At 38.8% G+C, this 18,364-nt stretch overlaps 1 protein-coding gene across 4 annotated transcripts in view; it reads right to left on the bottom strand.

The window, feature by feature from the left end:
* LOC126513391 (fibrocystin-L) overlaps positions 1-18,364 on the bottom strand; it is an 87,756-nt gene that overhangs the window by 39,333 nt on the left and 30,059 nt on the right. For all 4 annotated transcript variants that reach the window (XM_050161750.1, XM_050161757.1, XM_050161761.1 and 1 more), the window contains 12 exons: positions 17,693-17,941; positions 16,917-17,066; positions 14,927-15,101; positions 13,834-13,990; positions 13,139-13,295; positions 12,137-12,216; positions 11,332-11,461; positions 10,265-10,394; positions 6,485-6,726; positions 4,609-4,745; positions 1,778-2,807; positions 940-1,131 (listed from right to left, as the gene is read on the bottom strand). In XM_050161750.1, the coding sequence (XP_050017707.1) occupies positions 940-1,131; positions 1,778-2,807; positions 4,609-4,745; positions 6,485-6,726; positions 10,265-10,394; positions 11,332-11,461; positions 12,137-12,216; positions 13,139-13,295; positions 13,834-13,990; positions 14,927-15,101; positions 16,917-17,066; positions 17,693-17,941 (2,829 nt within the window). The remainder of the gene's footprint in view (positions 1-939; positions 1,132-1,777; positions 2,808-4,608; positions 4,746-6,484; positions 6,727-10,264; positions 10,395-11,331; positions 11,462-12,136; positions 12,217-13,138; positions 13,296-13,833; positions 13,991-14,926; positions 15,102-16,916; positions 17,067-17,692; positions 17,942-18,364) is intronic.

Genomic DNA, 18,364 nt, shown 5'->3' with positions numbered 1-18,364 from the left:
TAAGGGGACTAAGATCCATGCTTCCTAGACATTAACCAAGATAATTGTCCTGCATAGGCCAATGCTTTCAAGGTATAGTCTCAGGATGGTGCTATTCAAAAGCAATAGAACTTTGAAAAAGTGCAGCCCTGCGGGAGGTATTTGGGTCATTAAGAACAGGCCCTCACAATGGGAATGTGAGACAAGGACTCAGTCCTTTTTTTCCATTCTGTGTTCCTCTCCAGGACGGACTGTCTTGCGACAGGCTCAAAAACAATTGGTCCTGATGATCATAGACAGGAAGTTCCAAAACTGAGCACAGATAAATCTTTCTCTGTACAAGTTAGTTATTTTCTCAGGCTTTTGTTGTTGTAATTGACAGATGAGTACACACTGTAAGGACCTGCAGAGGTCAGTGCAACTACCAAAGATTTATGGCATACGAATAGCAAGGTTATGGCCCCATCCCCTTTTGGCTGAAAAGTTGGATATGCATTGTGAAGAATAATAAATTAGCACAGCCTAGTCTGGTAATGATGCCAAGTTCAGCAGGTGTACTAAGCTCAGTAGTCCTGTTACTAATCAACAGCCCATAGCACTTCATATACATCTATTGACCTAGGAGATGCTAAACACATTCTGTGTCATTAAGCAAGCATAGCAAAAAAAAAAATTGTCTTCAGCTTAATATATCTATCTTTACTGCCTTGCTCCAATGGCTTTGGCAACTTTCCTGTTCTTTGTCATAATACTGTCTGGTGACTCCTCAACCGACAGAATATCATACACCTATTTACTGTCCCTCCAGCCCTCACTTTGAGTAACTGCTGTCCTGCCTGGACTATGTCTGGTATAAACGTGCTCTTTGCAATGTTCAGAACACCGTGAAGAAGATAATGAGAAACATTTAGGACAGCAAAACATTGGATTTACTGACTCAAACTGTTCCAATTCACTTACCAAAAGAGTCTGAGAGAACTACATCTTTTTCAAGTAGAGACACTGGAGAAGGCTTGTTGAATGCTACCCGGTGGAAACTGACCGAGGCGTCACAGACAGATCCGGGAAAACCAATGCTCCATGCAGCCTCTTGAGCGCAGTGGGAAGGGTCTAGCAGGGAGCTGTGGGGAATGACGGTGTGCCCTCTGTGCCCTTGGGAAGAAACAGAAGCAGCACAATTGCTATTTTCTATCAGAAAATTCATAAAATCGATCTACAGTCCTGTGGTGACAGCATTACTAATAAATTCTTAATTCTTGTCAATTTAACATATTTTTAAACAAATAAAAATTTAGAGTTTAAACTACAAAGGAGTTGAGAGCAGGCTTGTCGCTTCTTTTGAAGGTATTCTAGTAAGAGTATATTCTGACTGCGTGATTTAAAAGTGGGGTTTGAAAATATATCCGTTTGTATGGAGTGAATACACTTGGGAATAATGAAGACAATTTTTATCTGAATGAAAACTGAAGGCAGATAGAGGAGCTCCAGCCAGCACTGAAATGGCAGCGAACAGTAAGTATCTCCACTAATGTTCTTAGCACCATCACTGGCTCATAGTCCAGTTGCAAACGGTAGAGAAAAAGAATTTGTTTGGAGGCTGCATCTGACAGTTTGAAGCTTTTTCAAAAATGAATCTCTCATCGGTGCCTAGTGTTTGCTGTTAATTTTCAGTAGTATAGTTTACTGCTGAGCTATAATCTGTGATACTGGTGAATTAGCTAGCCTTAATTATACAACTTTGCGTAAGCTTAAGTATAGCTTTAATATCCTTTTATCACAGATTGAAGATCAATATTACCTGTGAGTGAACCATCGACATCGATCAGAACTGCTTCGTGCTCCCATCGGAAGCCAGCCTTATTTGGGGTGTGGAAATACTGGATGTCGACAAACTTTGTACTCCAGCCTCCGCATCGGTCATTACAGACCCCAGTGATGCTTGTTATTCCCAAGGCCACACAGTCACGACGGTCAAAATTCATGAAGTGTACCGAGGACACAGTCAGGCCTTGGCTAAATGGGAGAACGAGGCCTTTCGAAGTGCAAAACGCAGACCCCATTCCCAGTTCATCAAGGTGACCAACAATTCTGGCATTTTTAATCACAGCTCCATTGGTTTCACCCCATCCTCCAACATAAGGAGCCAGAATCCTCTTGGTCTCAATCCCAGCCTCGTAGTTATTCACCGTCAGAAAGTTGTGGAACTGCAGAGCCCCGCCATGGACCCACTCGGCTCCTTTTTGGCAATTCCAGACAGTGAGCGAATTAAAGACAGCAGGTACGGGAACTGTAGAAGTACAAGATCCTGTTTGCATGGGGAAATATTCTTCAAAAATCCACAGTCCAAACCACCCTTGAGAATGAACAGTATTGTTAAAGAATTCTCCAAGAGGAATTCTTTTTTGGCAGATGTTTCGGTCATAGGAGGGGCCATCCGGGTGATCATTCATTCTGTACCAAAAGCCAAAGTGAGTGCCACCAGCAGCCACATTGTGCCGTATGGTGTTGTTAGGGTTGGTTACCCAGAATGCAGCTGGAGTCACGTCATCATTCAGGAGACTAGTACTTTGTTGTACAAAGATAGCCAAGTTATACTGTAGAATATTGCCATGTTCAATGCCATCCTCTATGAAAAAGGCTCCTCCCTTTATATCGTATATAATGTTCCTCTCAACAAGAAGGTGTTGTGTATTGTGGATTGTAACAGCTCTGTTGTAGGCTTGATGAATTGCACAGCCTTTTACATAAGACTTGAACTGTAAATCTCCAAGTAGGTGCCAATGTATTGGGTATCGTCCCAAACGGAAAGCTTGACCAGCGTGGAATACCTGTCATGCCAGAAATAACTGTTCAGTAACTTGCTGTTTCAAAATAATCTCCAAGTTCATATTAAGATATAAATATATTTATATTAATATCCTCCATATTATTCATGCTATTATCTGAAAATAGTATTTTATTCTAAATACAATGTTTGATATATTTGAATACAATATGACAATATCTGTTAGGTCATGAACAGAGTGAATGAGCACACAAATGTAATGGCAAACCTATTGTTGCAAGGTAGCTTTGCTCTTCACTCAAACCCATCTTTGACTCGTTTGTGTTTTATCTTCTCTCTACAACTAAATTCTACTACTGAACTTTTCTATTTAACAAAATAAAGTTCTCTAAATGTCTTCTTTTTCCCGATCCTTTGATTCCTATATACAAGAAACACTTGGGATATTTACCACGTGCTAGACACTGTATTGCTTTATATGCAAGGTCACAGTCTTTACCATAATCATAAGAGGTCACCACTTACTTCATCTCACAGATGAAGAAAATGTAAAGAGCTCGAGTGCCTTGTTTACATTTGCAACGTTCAGTGCAGTCCAGGTGGGAACGAGTGCATATTAGGCACTGTTACTAACCATTCAGCTCTCTCTTCTTTCAAGTCTATGCTCTAATTAACTCTGACTATTACCTATTATTTAAATTATCTAATTATCTATGATCTAATACACAAGATGCTAACAAGTGATTTAACATAAGCTAGTTGTTTATGGAAAGAAAATATTAGAATAGCTATTTATTCTTATTTTTCTACAAAATTAGCTATCACTAATACATAATATACAACTCAATTCTGGAAACTCAGTCAGTTCATATCTCAGATGTCACATGTGTAATGTATCTTAAGAAAAGGCTTTACCAAGATGGAAGTGTTGACTCTGCTACTATCATTGCTATCTAGGAGTTCCCAAATTGGGTTATGGATCCTGGTATTGTACATCTAATCCCCTCCCTACTCTTTTCTTCACTGAGTACTTGATAACAACTGGTACATTCTGAGGATTATTAAGTCTGATTATTGAAAAGACATGAAGAAGATTTTGAAATTCATAAAATATTAGAGTGTGAGTAAAGGTAACCAGGAGTTTGGGTAGCAATTTTAAGTAAACACGGTAAGGAGAGGGCTCTCTTATGAAGTGACGTTGAGAAAAAAACCCAGTAACATTACGAACGTGAAGCATGCAAGCTTTGATGAATAACATTTTAAACTGAACAAAGAACAAGGACTGTGGACATAAGTCAGAAATGTGCTTGACATAGTTACGTAAGGAGGCCCAGGTGTCTAAGCTGACTTGAAGAAGTCACAGGTGACAAAATCATAAATAGCTAGAATTCATGTCCCATGGTTCCACGAAAGGGAATGGAATTTTGTGTTTTAGATGTGCTATGATGCCATAATTAGGTTTTGAATTGTGTGTGTAGCCAGATATGATTTATGCTTTTAAAAACAAAGAAACAGCTGGGCAGTGGTGGCGCATGCCTTGAATCCCAGGACTTGGCAGGCAGAGGCAGGCGGATCGCTGTGAGTTCGAGGCCAGCCTGGTCTACAAGAGCTGGTTCCAGGACAGGTACCAAAGCTACACAGAGAAACCCTGTCTTGAAAAATCAAAAAAGTAAAAATAAAAAATAAACAAATATTTGTAATGATCAAATAAGTGAATAATTGGCTGTACTAAAACTGCTCGTTTATCTGTCTGCTATCATATTGTATTGAGTATGGCACACAGCGGGAGCTGAATACATATTCACCGTATGACACCTTGGTGACATAACCATAATGTCCCTTACCTCTACATATTCTATTCTTCCAGTTACCATGTTAGCTCCAGGTGAAGGAGCGTGCAGCATAATGCAGCCTCCAAACTGGTCACTTCCTATTTCTTCTCCGAACTTCCCTTGAAGGCAGGTCTGTGTAGCAAATTCTCCTGTCAAAATATTTCAAAGCAGTATTCAAGACATTCCAGCAACATTATTGCTAGGAATTTCCTTATACTCATTTCATATTTCTTTATTTACATGTCATTTTAACCTTAGTCTCAAATATAATTCTTACATATTCATGTCTTTTTTTTCTAGCTAATAAGAAAGCTAAGTGTGCTGTCTTATTCATCTTTGCATATTCTAGGGCATCTTTTGGAGGTTGTATCAAATAATATTTGAATGGTTGACTAAATAATGATAATTGTATTTTGTTTGTGGTTTCTGAGGCTTCCTCTTCAAATTGGAAATTACCATAACGCAAAATTACGCTTGATTAGCGGTAGATTCTGACAGCCCAATTTGCATAACAGGAAGTCTTTTCCTTTTAACAGCTTGAGGCTTGCTTTCATGTCTACTGTGAGACTTGATGCAGATAAACTGGAATCAGAAAATTGGTCATTTAACATAAAATCCAATGAATTTATGCTTGCCTTTGAAGAAAAAGCTATCAGCTAACTTGTGTCTGCTGTTTTATCATCACTTACTAATGATTACAAAAATATTAAGAGATAACTTGTCAAAAGATATTCTGCTTTATAGTATAAACACATCATTAAGGTGCATCAATATCCAATAATTCTCTACTGTGTGTTCAGGGCCTTTCATTAATTCCCTTAGACATCATAGCTGTTGACTTATGTCTGGCCAATGTCACATAAACAGAAACAATATACATCATTTCAGAATCCAAGCAATTAATGTATAGCTTGCTCCTCTCGTCATCTCATCTTTGCTTCTGAGATGATTAAAGCCAATATTGAGACAAAGCCGACATCAATCTGAATTCTGGGATGGTAATGAGAAGGGCCTCCTGTTGACCCGTATTGGACCAGACAGATGAAGCATGAATAAGAAGTATCCTTTGTCAATGAACATCATGGATATTTTAGGCTTGTTGACGAATGGGGCATAGTGTAGCCCTGTGCTTGCAACTATGGGATAATGTTGTTTCCAGAGAAAACTTTTGCAACATCTGGAAACCAGTTTTGGCTGACACCGTGATGGGAATGTTACTAATATTTAATTCATATACATCAGGCATATTGCAAAACATCCTTCAGGGCATAGGATAGAATCTCATGCAAAGAATGATTCAGACCAAAATTTCAAAGGCACTGGAGCTATTCTAGCCTATCTTAAAAGTTATAGACCTATATATCTACACTCATATCTCTATCTTCTCATATATCAAATTTTCCATCTAGTCAACATTGTTCATGAACTACCTTTTACAATATCTATCTATGAGGAAATAACCCTCATATATAATGCAGACTTTGGAAAAGAGGTAAAGACTTGCTAAATAAAGCATCAAATGGTGTATTCTGCATTTTCTTAGTAAACGTAAGTGATATAGCTTCTGGGTGATTTATGACTCTGGAGTTACCCAAGGCCACATGACGAAGGACCTTGAGAATTGAAACGTATAACAAGAAACCTCAAGAATGGGGAGGGACTTCATCAATGGATTCCAAGTACACTCATTTCTTCCACTTTGGTATCAGTAATGGTCATCTTCATCGCTATATTACAGATATTTTCAAGCCATCAGTGATTCCAATTTTCCATAGTTTGTGTTCACATGGTATGTTTGGATGTTGAAAATAGAATAACACACTTCCGTAGAAACCAACGTGTCTTGAAAATTAGCATGATCACTTCAGACGATGAATAGGAAGAATACCTGTGTCAAATCCATCAGGACATGGTGGGATTTTGTCATTCCATTCCACATTTTCAGACCCTCTTATCAAGATATTTCTTGTAAGAAGCCCAACCTCTGCCCTTGCTTCAAACACAGTTCCGTCTGGGAGTGTGACAGTAATTCCCAAGTGTGTGTAGTTTAGTGGCCTAGTTAGTGTTATGCTCATCCCGTCAGATGACACCGATGCAATGGTCCGTTTCTCATTCTCTCCTTGACTGTGTCTATAAAATTTTAAGAAAAAATTTACACATTAGCATACACATTTGCCATATTTGTTTTACACGTTTGAATGCTTCAGTCATAAAGTAAGGATTTTTTTTATTAATTACTTTTGTATTGATGTGACTAAATATCTAAGGAAATAAAACTAAATGGAAGGATTTATTCTAAAATGTACTTTAACAGATGTAGCCCACCCTGTCGTGGAAGGTGTGGCGGCAGGAGCCCAAGGCTCACGTGGCCTCCACCACCACCAGGAAGAGAGCAGAATGGCCATATCCAATGCTTCCCTTAACCAGGCTCCAACCTCCTAAAGGCTCTACAGCCTTCCAAACAGCATCCCCATTTGGGAACCAAGTTTGTAAATACACAAACCTATAGGGAACATTTTGTATTCAACTCACAGCACTGAGTAACGTAATTAAAGTTCCAGTTAATACAAATTAAGTTACGGACAGAATTATAACAGTCTTGAGAATAGAAGTAAAATACGTATCTGTATTATAGCTGACATTTATATTCTTTTTATTAATTAATTAAATATTTTTATTTTACATCCTGACTGCAGTTTTCCTTCCGTCCTCTCAAGGAAGGTACTTTTTTAAAAATGTCATGCCCTATTCTGAGAGGAAATTTGAGAAAATTATTTTGTATTTAGAGTAAGTTTTATGACTCAAACCCAAGGGCTAGATTATTTCAGAGAGTACAAAAATAATCATCTATAGCTTTAGGGATCATCGTCAGAGATTCTCTAATGAGAAGGACCGTATACTCCCAGCGAGGACTGTAAACAGCTTTGGTGGGAAGGACTGTGCTGCTGGCATCAATGGCGAGAGGCCAGAGCCTGCTGAGCATTCCGTAAGACAGAGATGAAGCCCTCCAGCAGCCACGATCATCTGGTCAAGGTACCAGTCATGGCGAGGTAGAGAAACTCTTACAAAGGAACGCCATTAGAAGTTTCTAAGCAGAGAAAATTTTCGGTTGCAGTTTATTCTCTAATATCCTCAAAATTCCAGCTACAGTAATTGACTCTTGTTAAGTCTTGTAAATTCTATGATGCACACATTCATATATTCAGTTCTTTAAGCAGTTTGTTTTCTAGGGGTCTAGTTTGCTTTTCAGGCATAGAGACAAACCCTGGAAACAGCAAGCAGAAAGGGCCTCTGACTTTAAGCTGAGTGCACCAAGATGTTATTTCGCAGTTTCCACAAAGTGTGATTGGTGACAGGCAAGCTTAGCAAAGATAACTGTGCTTTCTTTTGTTCTTCTTTTTCCCATAATTCTTTCTTAGCTTGAAAAACTGGGTAAAATGCCGGTGTCATATATAAGCTAGATTAAAAGTGAACTCTGTCATCTCTCTCAGCCCGTCTAGATTGTTATTACAGCTTGCAGACTGCTCTATTGGCACTCAGAAAAACCACACTGTGGTCCTCTGTCATGCCTATTTCTCTGTCTCGTATTCTGGTCTGGCTGCTGCACTTATTTTGCAATTATTTTGAATTATTTTGCATGCTAAGCACTTAACAAAACTAGTAAGACGCTGCAGTTATCCAGATGTGGTAAACAAAGTAAAACTGGAAGCAGGGAAAGCCAAGGGGACAGAAGTTCAAGGGCAGAGCTGAAAGGAATTGATGCATAGAAGGGTAGGGTCAGGGGCACCGGCAGGGCGGTGCCAACGCTCCGTTGAAGTAGTTTAGACTCTGTTACAAGGGGAAGAAGGACTCATGGTGTGAAATAGACATGCAAATTTTTAAACAGTTTAATGATTGTTTTTAAAGGATAATGGTGAAAGAAACTAGAGGACACAAAACAAAATGGTTTTCCCAGATGACAAGGGACCACAGGAACCTAGATCCCTAAGGACCCATGGAGGAGTTGCGGTAACACGGGGAAGTGGAGACTCCAGGATGTTTAAGAGTGACTCAAAGTCAGATCACACAGGTGGTATATGGAAGCAGTTCAGGCTGTTCTTGAACTGTCTTAGCTCAAGAGGCTATAGAAAAACAAAACAAAACAAAACAAAAAAACTTAAGACAGGACCAAGTTCCGTTTCCTCTGCAACAAGGCTGGCCGAGGCCTCCCTGCATGGGGACTAGGTTCCAAAAAGCCGGCTCCTGTGCCAGCAGCAGGAACAGGTCCTGATCCCACTGCTAGGGACCCCACAAATGTACCAAGCTACACAACTGTCATCCACATGCAGAGGGTCCAGGTCGGTCCCATTCAGGCTCCTTAGCTGCCGGTCCAGAGCCCGTGAGCTCCCATTAGCTCAGGTCTGCAGTCTTTGTGGCTTTCCCTGGCATGATCCTGACCCCTCTGGCTCATACAATCCTTCCTCCCTCTCATCACCTGGACTCTCAAGACTGGCCCACTGTTTTCTGCATCCAGAAAAGCTATTTTCTTAACTCTGATTTTGTAAATTCTCAGATTGGATTCACCTGTGAATAATGAATTAAATTTGATGGGAAACCCCTTAACTTTTTTCCTGATGTTTTGGTTGTGAGCCTAGCTTCCAGTCCTAATTCATGTTTCTTAAAAGCAGCTCTATTCTAAATTGTAAAGATTTCACATAGAAAGGCTATAAATAAAGATTTCCTATTATATTAATGAGCACCATGATTTTCCTCCTTTTTTGTCATTATATAATTTAAATTTCCTTCCAAGGGGAGAAAAAAAAAGGCACTTACAGAACTAAGTTTGTAAGTATATATTTATGTCTTCCCAACATCTGCAAGCCTATTTTTAACTTGAAAAATGGCATCTTGCATTTTAATTTTTTTAAAGTCAACCATGGACTTGGCAGGTCTGTTTCTTGTCATAATTACTCTTCGTTTCCTGGTAAACATAACGACATTCAAACTTAGTGTCTGTAATTTAAATAGCAAGCTAAAGCGAAAACAAATGAAAGCTCCTCTCATCCTGGCTCCCCCATAGTCTCGGGAAAGCTGCACTATATGTTTAATTTCTTAATTGTTAGACTATGTAACTACATGGAAATTAAGGGGCGTGGGTAACTTCAGTTGTGGGAAGTTCTGCTAGCTCCCTCATTGCCTATGGATTTCTTCGCCCATTCTGTTGCTGCCTCCAGGTTTGCTCAGTGGGAAACTCTGCCAAGCCTGTGGGATGAAGGAGTTCTGGCTGCTGCTCAGCACGTCCTCCAGTGACCCCCACACAAAAAAGCTCATTTACATGTTTGTTTCCATGGTTGTCTTTAGGTTTCACAGCACAGTGTGAGTCGGTTTCAAATGACTTTTAGGAGCAGAATGCTCCTTTCCGGGGAAACCTCACCGAAGAACCTAACCGTGTGAAAAAGCATTTTATTGCTACACATTGTTTTATTATGATTCAGATCAGTCACTAAAACCTCAACACCCTGGTGATCTCACAGAGGCTAACATCCGACCCACATGCATTTGGCTGTTTAGGGTTCTTTACCAAATGACTCAAGTCAGAATAAATTAGTTTGGGTGAATTCCAAATCATTCGTCTTTTACACAGATTAAAAAAAAAGTGTATCTTAAATAAATCAGCATCGCTAGATACCTGTGTCCTGTGGTAGCAATCACGATGCTCTCTCCTGCTTTCCACGTCACTGCCTCTTGTACAACCAACTTCCACTCTCCCGCATTTGCGGTGTGAGCCAAACGAGTCCAGACCACAGGCACGGGCAGACCTGGAAGACACGCAAACACCCAGCATTTCCTCAGATATCTTTTCGGGGTTACTAAGTGCTCTCTGCATTTGAATTCTGTCGAACTGGGGAAGACTTATTCTACCTTAGGATTTCACCACTTATCTCAAAAAAAAAAAAAATGAAAATTCTTGCTTTGGAAAATTGACAAGAACATGCTTCCATAATGATGTATTTATGTTCGATGTTAATAAATTGTGCTTCTGCAAAGATATCTTCTGTTTATGAAAATCTTTACAGAAACAGCATAAATTGTGATACTATTATTGTTAGCATGGACTGTTTAAACTGATAATCTACAGATAAATCATACATATAAATTTCTAAGAAATTACAGTAGGATGGATATTAGTCCCACATAGGACATTTATGGTCATAATATCCCTGTTCATGGCATTCCATATTCAAAAAAGGCTATGATTTTCCTCAGATGGAAGACATCAGTGTGAAAAAAATGACTGCCTTTATACTTAAGGAATGTCACGCTGGCCCCTCAAACATGATCAAACCCATTAATGGATGGCAATTTCCTGAATTATAGCTATAGAAAAGTACAGCTGTACATTTATTTTTATATTTTAGAAATATCCTATACTTAGAAGTAAAAATGAAGATATTACCTTCTTCTAATTCTAAAATTAGTGCCCTTTCAGACAGAGTGCTGAGTAGGCAGAGTACATAAGGGATTAAAGGCTTGCATGGCGAATAGAGGTAACAGTGTTCCCCATTCATAGGAACAGCAATGAAAAGAGTATGGGATGGGTCATAAGGAAGGCATCGCCTTGATCTAAGACTTGCTTGTGTAGGGGGAGCTTTCTAGACTAAGGGGTAGAGTCAGAAAGAAACAGGGAACAAAGACTATCCAAAGAGAGCAGAAGCCTCTTTGGATAAAGTTTATTCCGGAGTGTCTCTAGTCTACCGTGCAAGTCCAGTGTGCCCTCTCGCACAGCCAAGGTCTTAGCTCCATACACAGGGAGCTCAGGGGATCTAAGATGTCCATGCAGTGTAATGACAGCCTTGTGTTGAAATGGAGATGCTTCTGTCCCGATCTGAAAGAATTCAAACAAACCGTTCAGAAAAGTAAAACTCAGCAATTGACAATTCTTATCAAGTGAAAGTAATTGTTTTTCATTTTCTTCCCCATTTAAGAATTGCCCCGTCATTCATACCTTTCTTTCACAATGTGAGCCTTATATTTGTGTGTGTGTGTGTGTGTGTGTGTGTGTGTGTGTGTGTGTTTTCCTGTCTGCACAGGTGCATGTGTGTGCTACTGTAACACAGAAAACATCAACATCAGAAGCTTGTAAACAATGTTAGCCTGGTACCTCAAGTGCGATTAAAGCCAATGGTTGGTTCTACCCATAGAAACTAGAATATGACCTCTGGGGTTGTTCCTCAGGTGCTGTTGACTTTTTCTGTGTCTTCTTGTTAGCTCTCTCAACCCTAAGACCTGAATTTTCTAATAGGTCAATATACAACAGCTGACCTCCAGAAGGCATGTTAATCGTCCCAGGGCAGTTTTCCTTTTATTTTAAATTCAACAACACACTATGTTTTTTCTAATAAAATGGAGAAATATTCTGAGAATCAACCTCTGGCAAGTTTTCCACTAATTAAACCTGTCTAAACAAAGACAACTTCAGGAAAATATGGTAGGATTAACGACTTATTTTACACATAATATTTTAAACAATAAAATTAGGTAAATACATTATTTTTTATACCTGAAGAACACCCCCATCTGTGATTAGGATGTTTTCTGCCTGGAGTTCAATATCAGCTTCATCAAATATCAGAGTCCCACCTATGAACCACATAATATTAATAATATGTCATGAGACCCCCAAAAGGTTACAGCAAAAGAAATTCTAGGGCAATTGAAGAAATGCTAGGGTTATTTCCATGGCCATTAAACAGCACAACTACACAAAGTAATTCTATAAAACATGAATTCAAAATATAAATTAAGAACAAAGAAATAGTTATCTTTATAAAAACCATTATAATGTCAACATTATCTCTGTTCTTAAAAAAAAAGTTAGCTCTGAAATCTGTACAGATTTGTGCCACATGAATAGTTTGAGTAGCATTGTTTAGGATATACAAAGACACCTTTTAAAAGACTGATGTCAATTTGAAGATAGTACAACTTTATCTTCAAATAAAAATCATTTTGCAGAAGCTAGAAACAATCATAAAATTGCAGCAGTCTTCAAACACACACAACCGTTATACCAAGGTTTATACACAAAATTTCTGCGCACTTTATAATTTCTGTTGAAAATTTCTTTAGTGTATAATTGTAATTGCGGTGACTATTTCATTATTATAATAGAACCAGAATACCAAGAAGCAAAAGAGAACTGCGGTCAGTTTTCAAGGGCAGTCAGGAGTTGTTTAGGATTGACTTGAGCAAACTGATACAGTTTTGTAGCCTCTGGGATCCACTGCCTTAATATTCTTGACATGGGAAATGCTGTTATTTTAATCAATTAAATACAAGCACATCCAGATGTTCACCAGCCTCCCTTGTTAGCACTGAAGAAAAAGTTTCAAGAGACAAAGTCTGAAGACTGCTAGTGACAACACACAAAACAAATTCATAATCCGCAGTCAGATTTTAGAAGCCTGGTGCAAAGATAAATGTTCATAATAATGCACTTTGGTGAAATTAACGTCATAGAAATTGTCAGCAAAGTCTAATATACAGATTTTCACAAATTCACCTTGAATTAGTAACATTTTCAGAATAGGAGTACTTTGGTCCAGCAGAATTATCTGTCCTTTTGTAATAACAGCAAGTGAACCTTCTTCTGGTGGGGGATTTCCTCCCCATGAGGAGTTGGCAGACCAAGCATCAACATATAAGAAGTCAGCATTCTCCTGTAACAGTGTGTAAAGAAGCCATAGATTCAGAGGATTTATCAGGAAATTTCTCAAAAAACAAACCAAAACAGAACAAAAAACCAACCAACCAAAAAAAAAAAAAACAACAACAACAACAAAAACAAAACAAAACAGGTGGTGGTGCTTGTCTTTAATGCCAGCACTCAGGAGGCAGAGACAGGCAGATCTCTGTGAGTAGGTTCCAAAGCTATAGAGAAACCCTGTCTTCGAAAAACAAAACAAAAATCTAGAACAAAGATACATTGTCTAAGTAGTGAAATGAAGCTTACTTTAAAGATGTTACAGATGATGCCATTATTTCATGATTATAAAAAAGTTAAAATGTATTATTATGTCACACATGAAATAATTAAAATAGAGAATAAAAACATGAAGGATAAAGCACAAAACTGTGCACAGCTTAAGCTGAGTACAGGAGGAGTTAAATTATCTGCTGAAGCCATTAAGCTCCATTAAGATATCCCGGGTGCGAAGTTTAATTGCTGTGGTTACCATATGCAACTGCCATGATTACCAGTTTGGCCATGCCGATGTTTCTGATGCTGACATGAACAGGAGCCCACCCTGAAGGAGCATGAGCCCTCGTCATGCAGATGATATGTGTCCTGTTGGAATGCCGGACATCACATTTGTCACGGGCTATGGAGACATGAACATCCTGTGTGTTTTCGCTGTAAAGAAAGAAAAGGTTAACCATGTACAATTACCTTGAATTTCTACTTCACATATTAAAAGCTCTGCATCCATATGTTTCTGTAAAACCAGCTATCGTGCCCTATGGCCTATCAAAGCGCAGGCTGGCAGTACATTAAGAGTCAGAAATATTTATTGAGAAAAAGCAAACCAAGACTGTAAGATGTCAGGATCCAGAACTGTAGAAAGCAGCATGTGTCCCAACATTAAAGGAAAAGCTGCTTGGCCTCAAGCCACCAAGCTTCTTTGTGGTCTCCAAACAGTTGCATTTCACAAATTGTAGAAACTGCTTTTGAATTTTTTCCCTTTGCAATATTTTAAGCATAGTCACAAGCCTTAGAATGTAACGTCTACTTGAAACACACGTTTTAAGGAACTGTTATCCCTTGAGACACTAAACTAGTCCTCAATGCCTTGAAGTCAGCTTTCTCTCCTGAAGAATGATGGCAGAGCCTCTGCCTACTAGCGTCTGAAAAAGAGCCTGGCTGGTTGCAAAGGAAGGGATTTGGTTAGGGAAAAGATGCTTCTTTTCCACCCGTGAAACATACTGTGACTGGAGAGAAGCTGCGGGGAAAGCAGAACAAATGATTTATTTGTGTTTGTCAACTTATTGCTGGTTTGGGGCAACTCATTTCATCTCCTGCACCTTAGCGTCCTGAACATGAAGTGGGATTTAAAAAAAAAAAACCCTTATATGGAGGAAAAGGAACCTTCCGCGGGTAGGAAGGTCCCCAGCACAGAGTATGTATTCAGTGAATGCAGGCTGTTAGGCGCTGTTTTGTGCCTTAAGCATGACTTAGAGACAGAAAAGTCCACGGTCTGAGACTGTCCTTGATTACTGTGAGTCTCAGGAGAGAAAACTGTTTGGCTCGCGTCTAGAAGCGTGTTTGTGTGCCCCTGTGTGAAGACGGTACCTGAATCCGGATCCCGTGACTGTAAGTCTGGTGCCCCCTGCGGTGCTGCCTCTCCTGGGTGATATTTCAACGATGAGTGGAGTCTGAGACAAGGTGTACGTAAACGGCATCGTGGACTGGGTTGAGTCCTTTCCGTTGACCACACTCAGGCCACAGGCTTGTTCTGGTCCACTGCCTATGGAGAGGGACGCAGACTTGAGCGTAGCTCTGCCGTCAGGCCCAGATGCACTGTCAAAACCCCTCAGTATTTTCATTATAATCCTGTTTTCCCCATGACCACTTCATAATGCACACAGATTGTACACGAACTAGCAAAATCCTCTAGCAACACCTAAAAAAAAAAAAAATCATAGAACCTATATCCACCATTAACAGGAAAAGAGAGAGAAAGGGGGGGAAAAAAAAAAGAACCCTCTCAGTCTTCTCTCAGAACTGCTCTTGTGGATAGTTCTGAAAACCTGCCTGCTTAGATTTCCAATGCCAGAAGGTCCAATGCTGCACATTAGAGTTTGAAAAAGGAGATACAGAAGCACAGACAACACAGGAGTCGGGAGGAGCCGAAACACAACGCAGAGCCCATGGAACATGCACAAAGGAAGAGGAGCCAGTGCTGAGAATCACACCCCGCCAGTCTCCAACAGTGCTGCTGTGTAATTTTATCACGATATCAACTCTAGTATTGAGATGATGAATACAATTAAACTGCAAAAAGTTCACAGCAGTAAAATATTATGTCAAAATATTTCCACTTAAAGCCTGTTCTTTGTGGAAAAAAAGCCATTTAAATACCTTCCTAAATTTTGTTAAATAATGATGACAAATCTTTACATCATACTGGATTGTTGAGGTTCACCACCTACCAAATTAGGGCTACCAGTGTCTCCATTTAACAGAAAACCTGGAGTAGGAAGACATCTACTTACTTACTTGGGAATAAAAAAGAAGTGGCAACATATGAGATTTAAGGGTTACCCAGAATTAGGTTTTATTTTTCAACCAGTAAAAATAAAAAAGAATATAACAGTAGAAAATCATGTATCACGTTCCAGATATCCACCCTCCTACATATGTTAACCTCACAACAATCCTATGAAGAACATCACTATGTTAAACTTAATTTGGTCCGTGAAGAAGCTGAGGCAGACAGAGGTTGAAAACTTTTTCCAAAGAAATGCTTAGGGGTCAAATCCTGTTGATGACTGCCAAGGTTTGTACACAAAAGAATTGTGCTAGTTCATCTTTTAAAATTACTTTTATTTTTTGAGATTATACTGTAAATACATGATTTGCCTTCTTTTGTTCTTGTCCTCCAAAACCTCCCATATACCCTTCCTTGCTCTCTTTCAAGTTTATGGTCTCTTTTTCTATTAATTGTTCTTAGATTCATATATGTATACATATATATCATATATTTCCAAATACAACATGATCAGTCTGTCGAATGTTACTTGGGTTTATGTTTTGGGATTGGATAACCTGTTGGTGTGCTTCTCCCTGGAGAATATTATTTATCTGTTTCTCAGCATTTGTTAGTTGCCTTTAAGAAAACTTAACTAACGAGAACCAAAGACATGTTCTCCATTTGAATGGGTAACTAAGACCCAGGCACCAACTGATGCCACAAACCAAAGTCCTTGGAGTTACAATGGTAGAAAGAAAGGCTCTGACCAAATTTCTTTTTTTCTTTTTTCTTTTTTTTTTTTTTTTTTTGTATTTTTCAAGACAGGGTTTCCTGTCCTGGAACTAGCTCTTGTAGACCAGGCTGGCCTCGAACTCACAGAGATCCGCCTGCCTCTGCCTCCCGAGTGCTGGGATTAAAGGCGTGCGCCACCACCGCCCGGCTGACCAAATTTCTTAAAGTGAGGATGGTCATAAATCAGACTCAATCACATCGAATTCAACAACGTGAGAAAAGAGACTGTAATTGTACTAAAATTTGCATTCCTCAAAGGCAGCCATTCATCTTTTTTTTTTTTTTTTGAGTACTTACCATTATTCGGTGGAGTCTCACAGAGCAGCGTTGTAGAGTCAGACCCAAGTTTGTCTACTGCACATTTGTAGCCACAGACCAATACAGCTGAATTCTGTGGATCAAACCCCACGCCTGTCACAGTCATGGTTTGGCCACCACCAAAGCTCCCTGAATCAGATAAAACTGAATGAATATGCAAAGAACTTCTTCTCTGTACATACTTGCTTCAGTTAAAAACCTGAAGAGGAAAGTACTTTACACAAACTTCCTTAGCTCTGAAATTTATATTATTAATAAAACCAAATACCTTCTAATTGTAGTGTTTAAATCTTCAATGAATAAATGTTATTTCTGGTAACAAGTAGTAATTCTAGAAACTAAAATTTAATTTAGAAGAGATGTCACAAATGATTTCAGAGTACTCAAAACATACATATAATATTACTACTTAATTGAATATTTTCATCATACATTGTAGAGGTTTTAATTGTTCATTTTCAACTAGAAGCACCATTTTCTGTGGAAATAATTATATTTCAGTTAAAATAAATATTTTTAAAATTTATACACGTAACTTGCCAATTTAAAATTTTATAACTTTTAAGCAAATGATACTGCCATAAAATAAATATAGAACATATTATTTTGGAATGACAAATTAATACTCTTGTATTTTAACTTGTTGGACAAATTAAGGTAGGTATTTTTATGCTTATAAGAAGCAAGTTATGACAGGGCTTTAAGAATATATTCTTTCTAAGTGAGTGCTGAAATAACATAAACTAATTGATCACCTTGTCTTGGATAAATATTCTGAATATAAAGTGGGTACTCAAATTCAACAGAGGAGAGGGCAGAGCCTTTTGTCTTGTGAAGCATCGTCACAGGAAACACGCCCCCTGCATGTTCTCCCACAATGCACTGCAACACAGTGTCATTGACGGCAGTCACGTTACATGCAGTGTCTTTTATCATCACTGAAACATCCGAGATATCAAATCCAAGGTTGGACCCCGTTATTTCAACTTCAGTTCCTGGTGGACCTTAGAACAAAAAGGAAACAATACAAATACAGGTTACATGTTAATGATTCTGTATGCATTTGAAGATATGTAGCTTTACCCCTGTGAATAAAATAATATTCACCTGAACTGGGCGCCTTTAACCCCAATACTCTAGAGGCAGAGGCAGGTGGATCCATATCACTGAGTTCAAGGCTAGCAGGGTCTACAGAGCAAATTCCAGACTGAGAACCTATCTTGAAAACCAAAACCAAAACCCAAACAAAATAATATCCAATGTTTAAAAACTATAAAAGTAACAGTACACATGTGTTATGCACATCTTTACTACGGTATATACCAGCCTATTGTACATTCATTGCTTTTGACTTATATCACTGTGCACTGATTTCTAGTTCTTCTGTCCATGATAACATATAAATTACTTCTTTAGACTGATAGAAA

The sequence above is a fragment of the Alexandromys fortis genome, unplaced genomic scaffold (genome assembly GCF_014885135.2).
Source record: "Alexandromys fortis isolate MF-2015 unplaced genomic scaffold, M_Fortis_MF-2015_v1.1 scaffold_17, whole genome shotgun sequence".
NCBI classification, from domain to species: Eukaryota; Metazoa; Chordata; class Mammalia; order Rodentia; family Cricetidae; genus Alexandromys; species Alexandromys fortis.
Note: the sequence above shows the minus strand (reverse complement) of the source record. Positions and strands in the feature narration are given on the sequence as shown.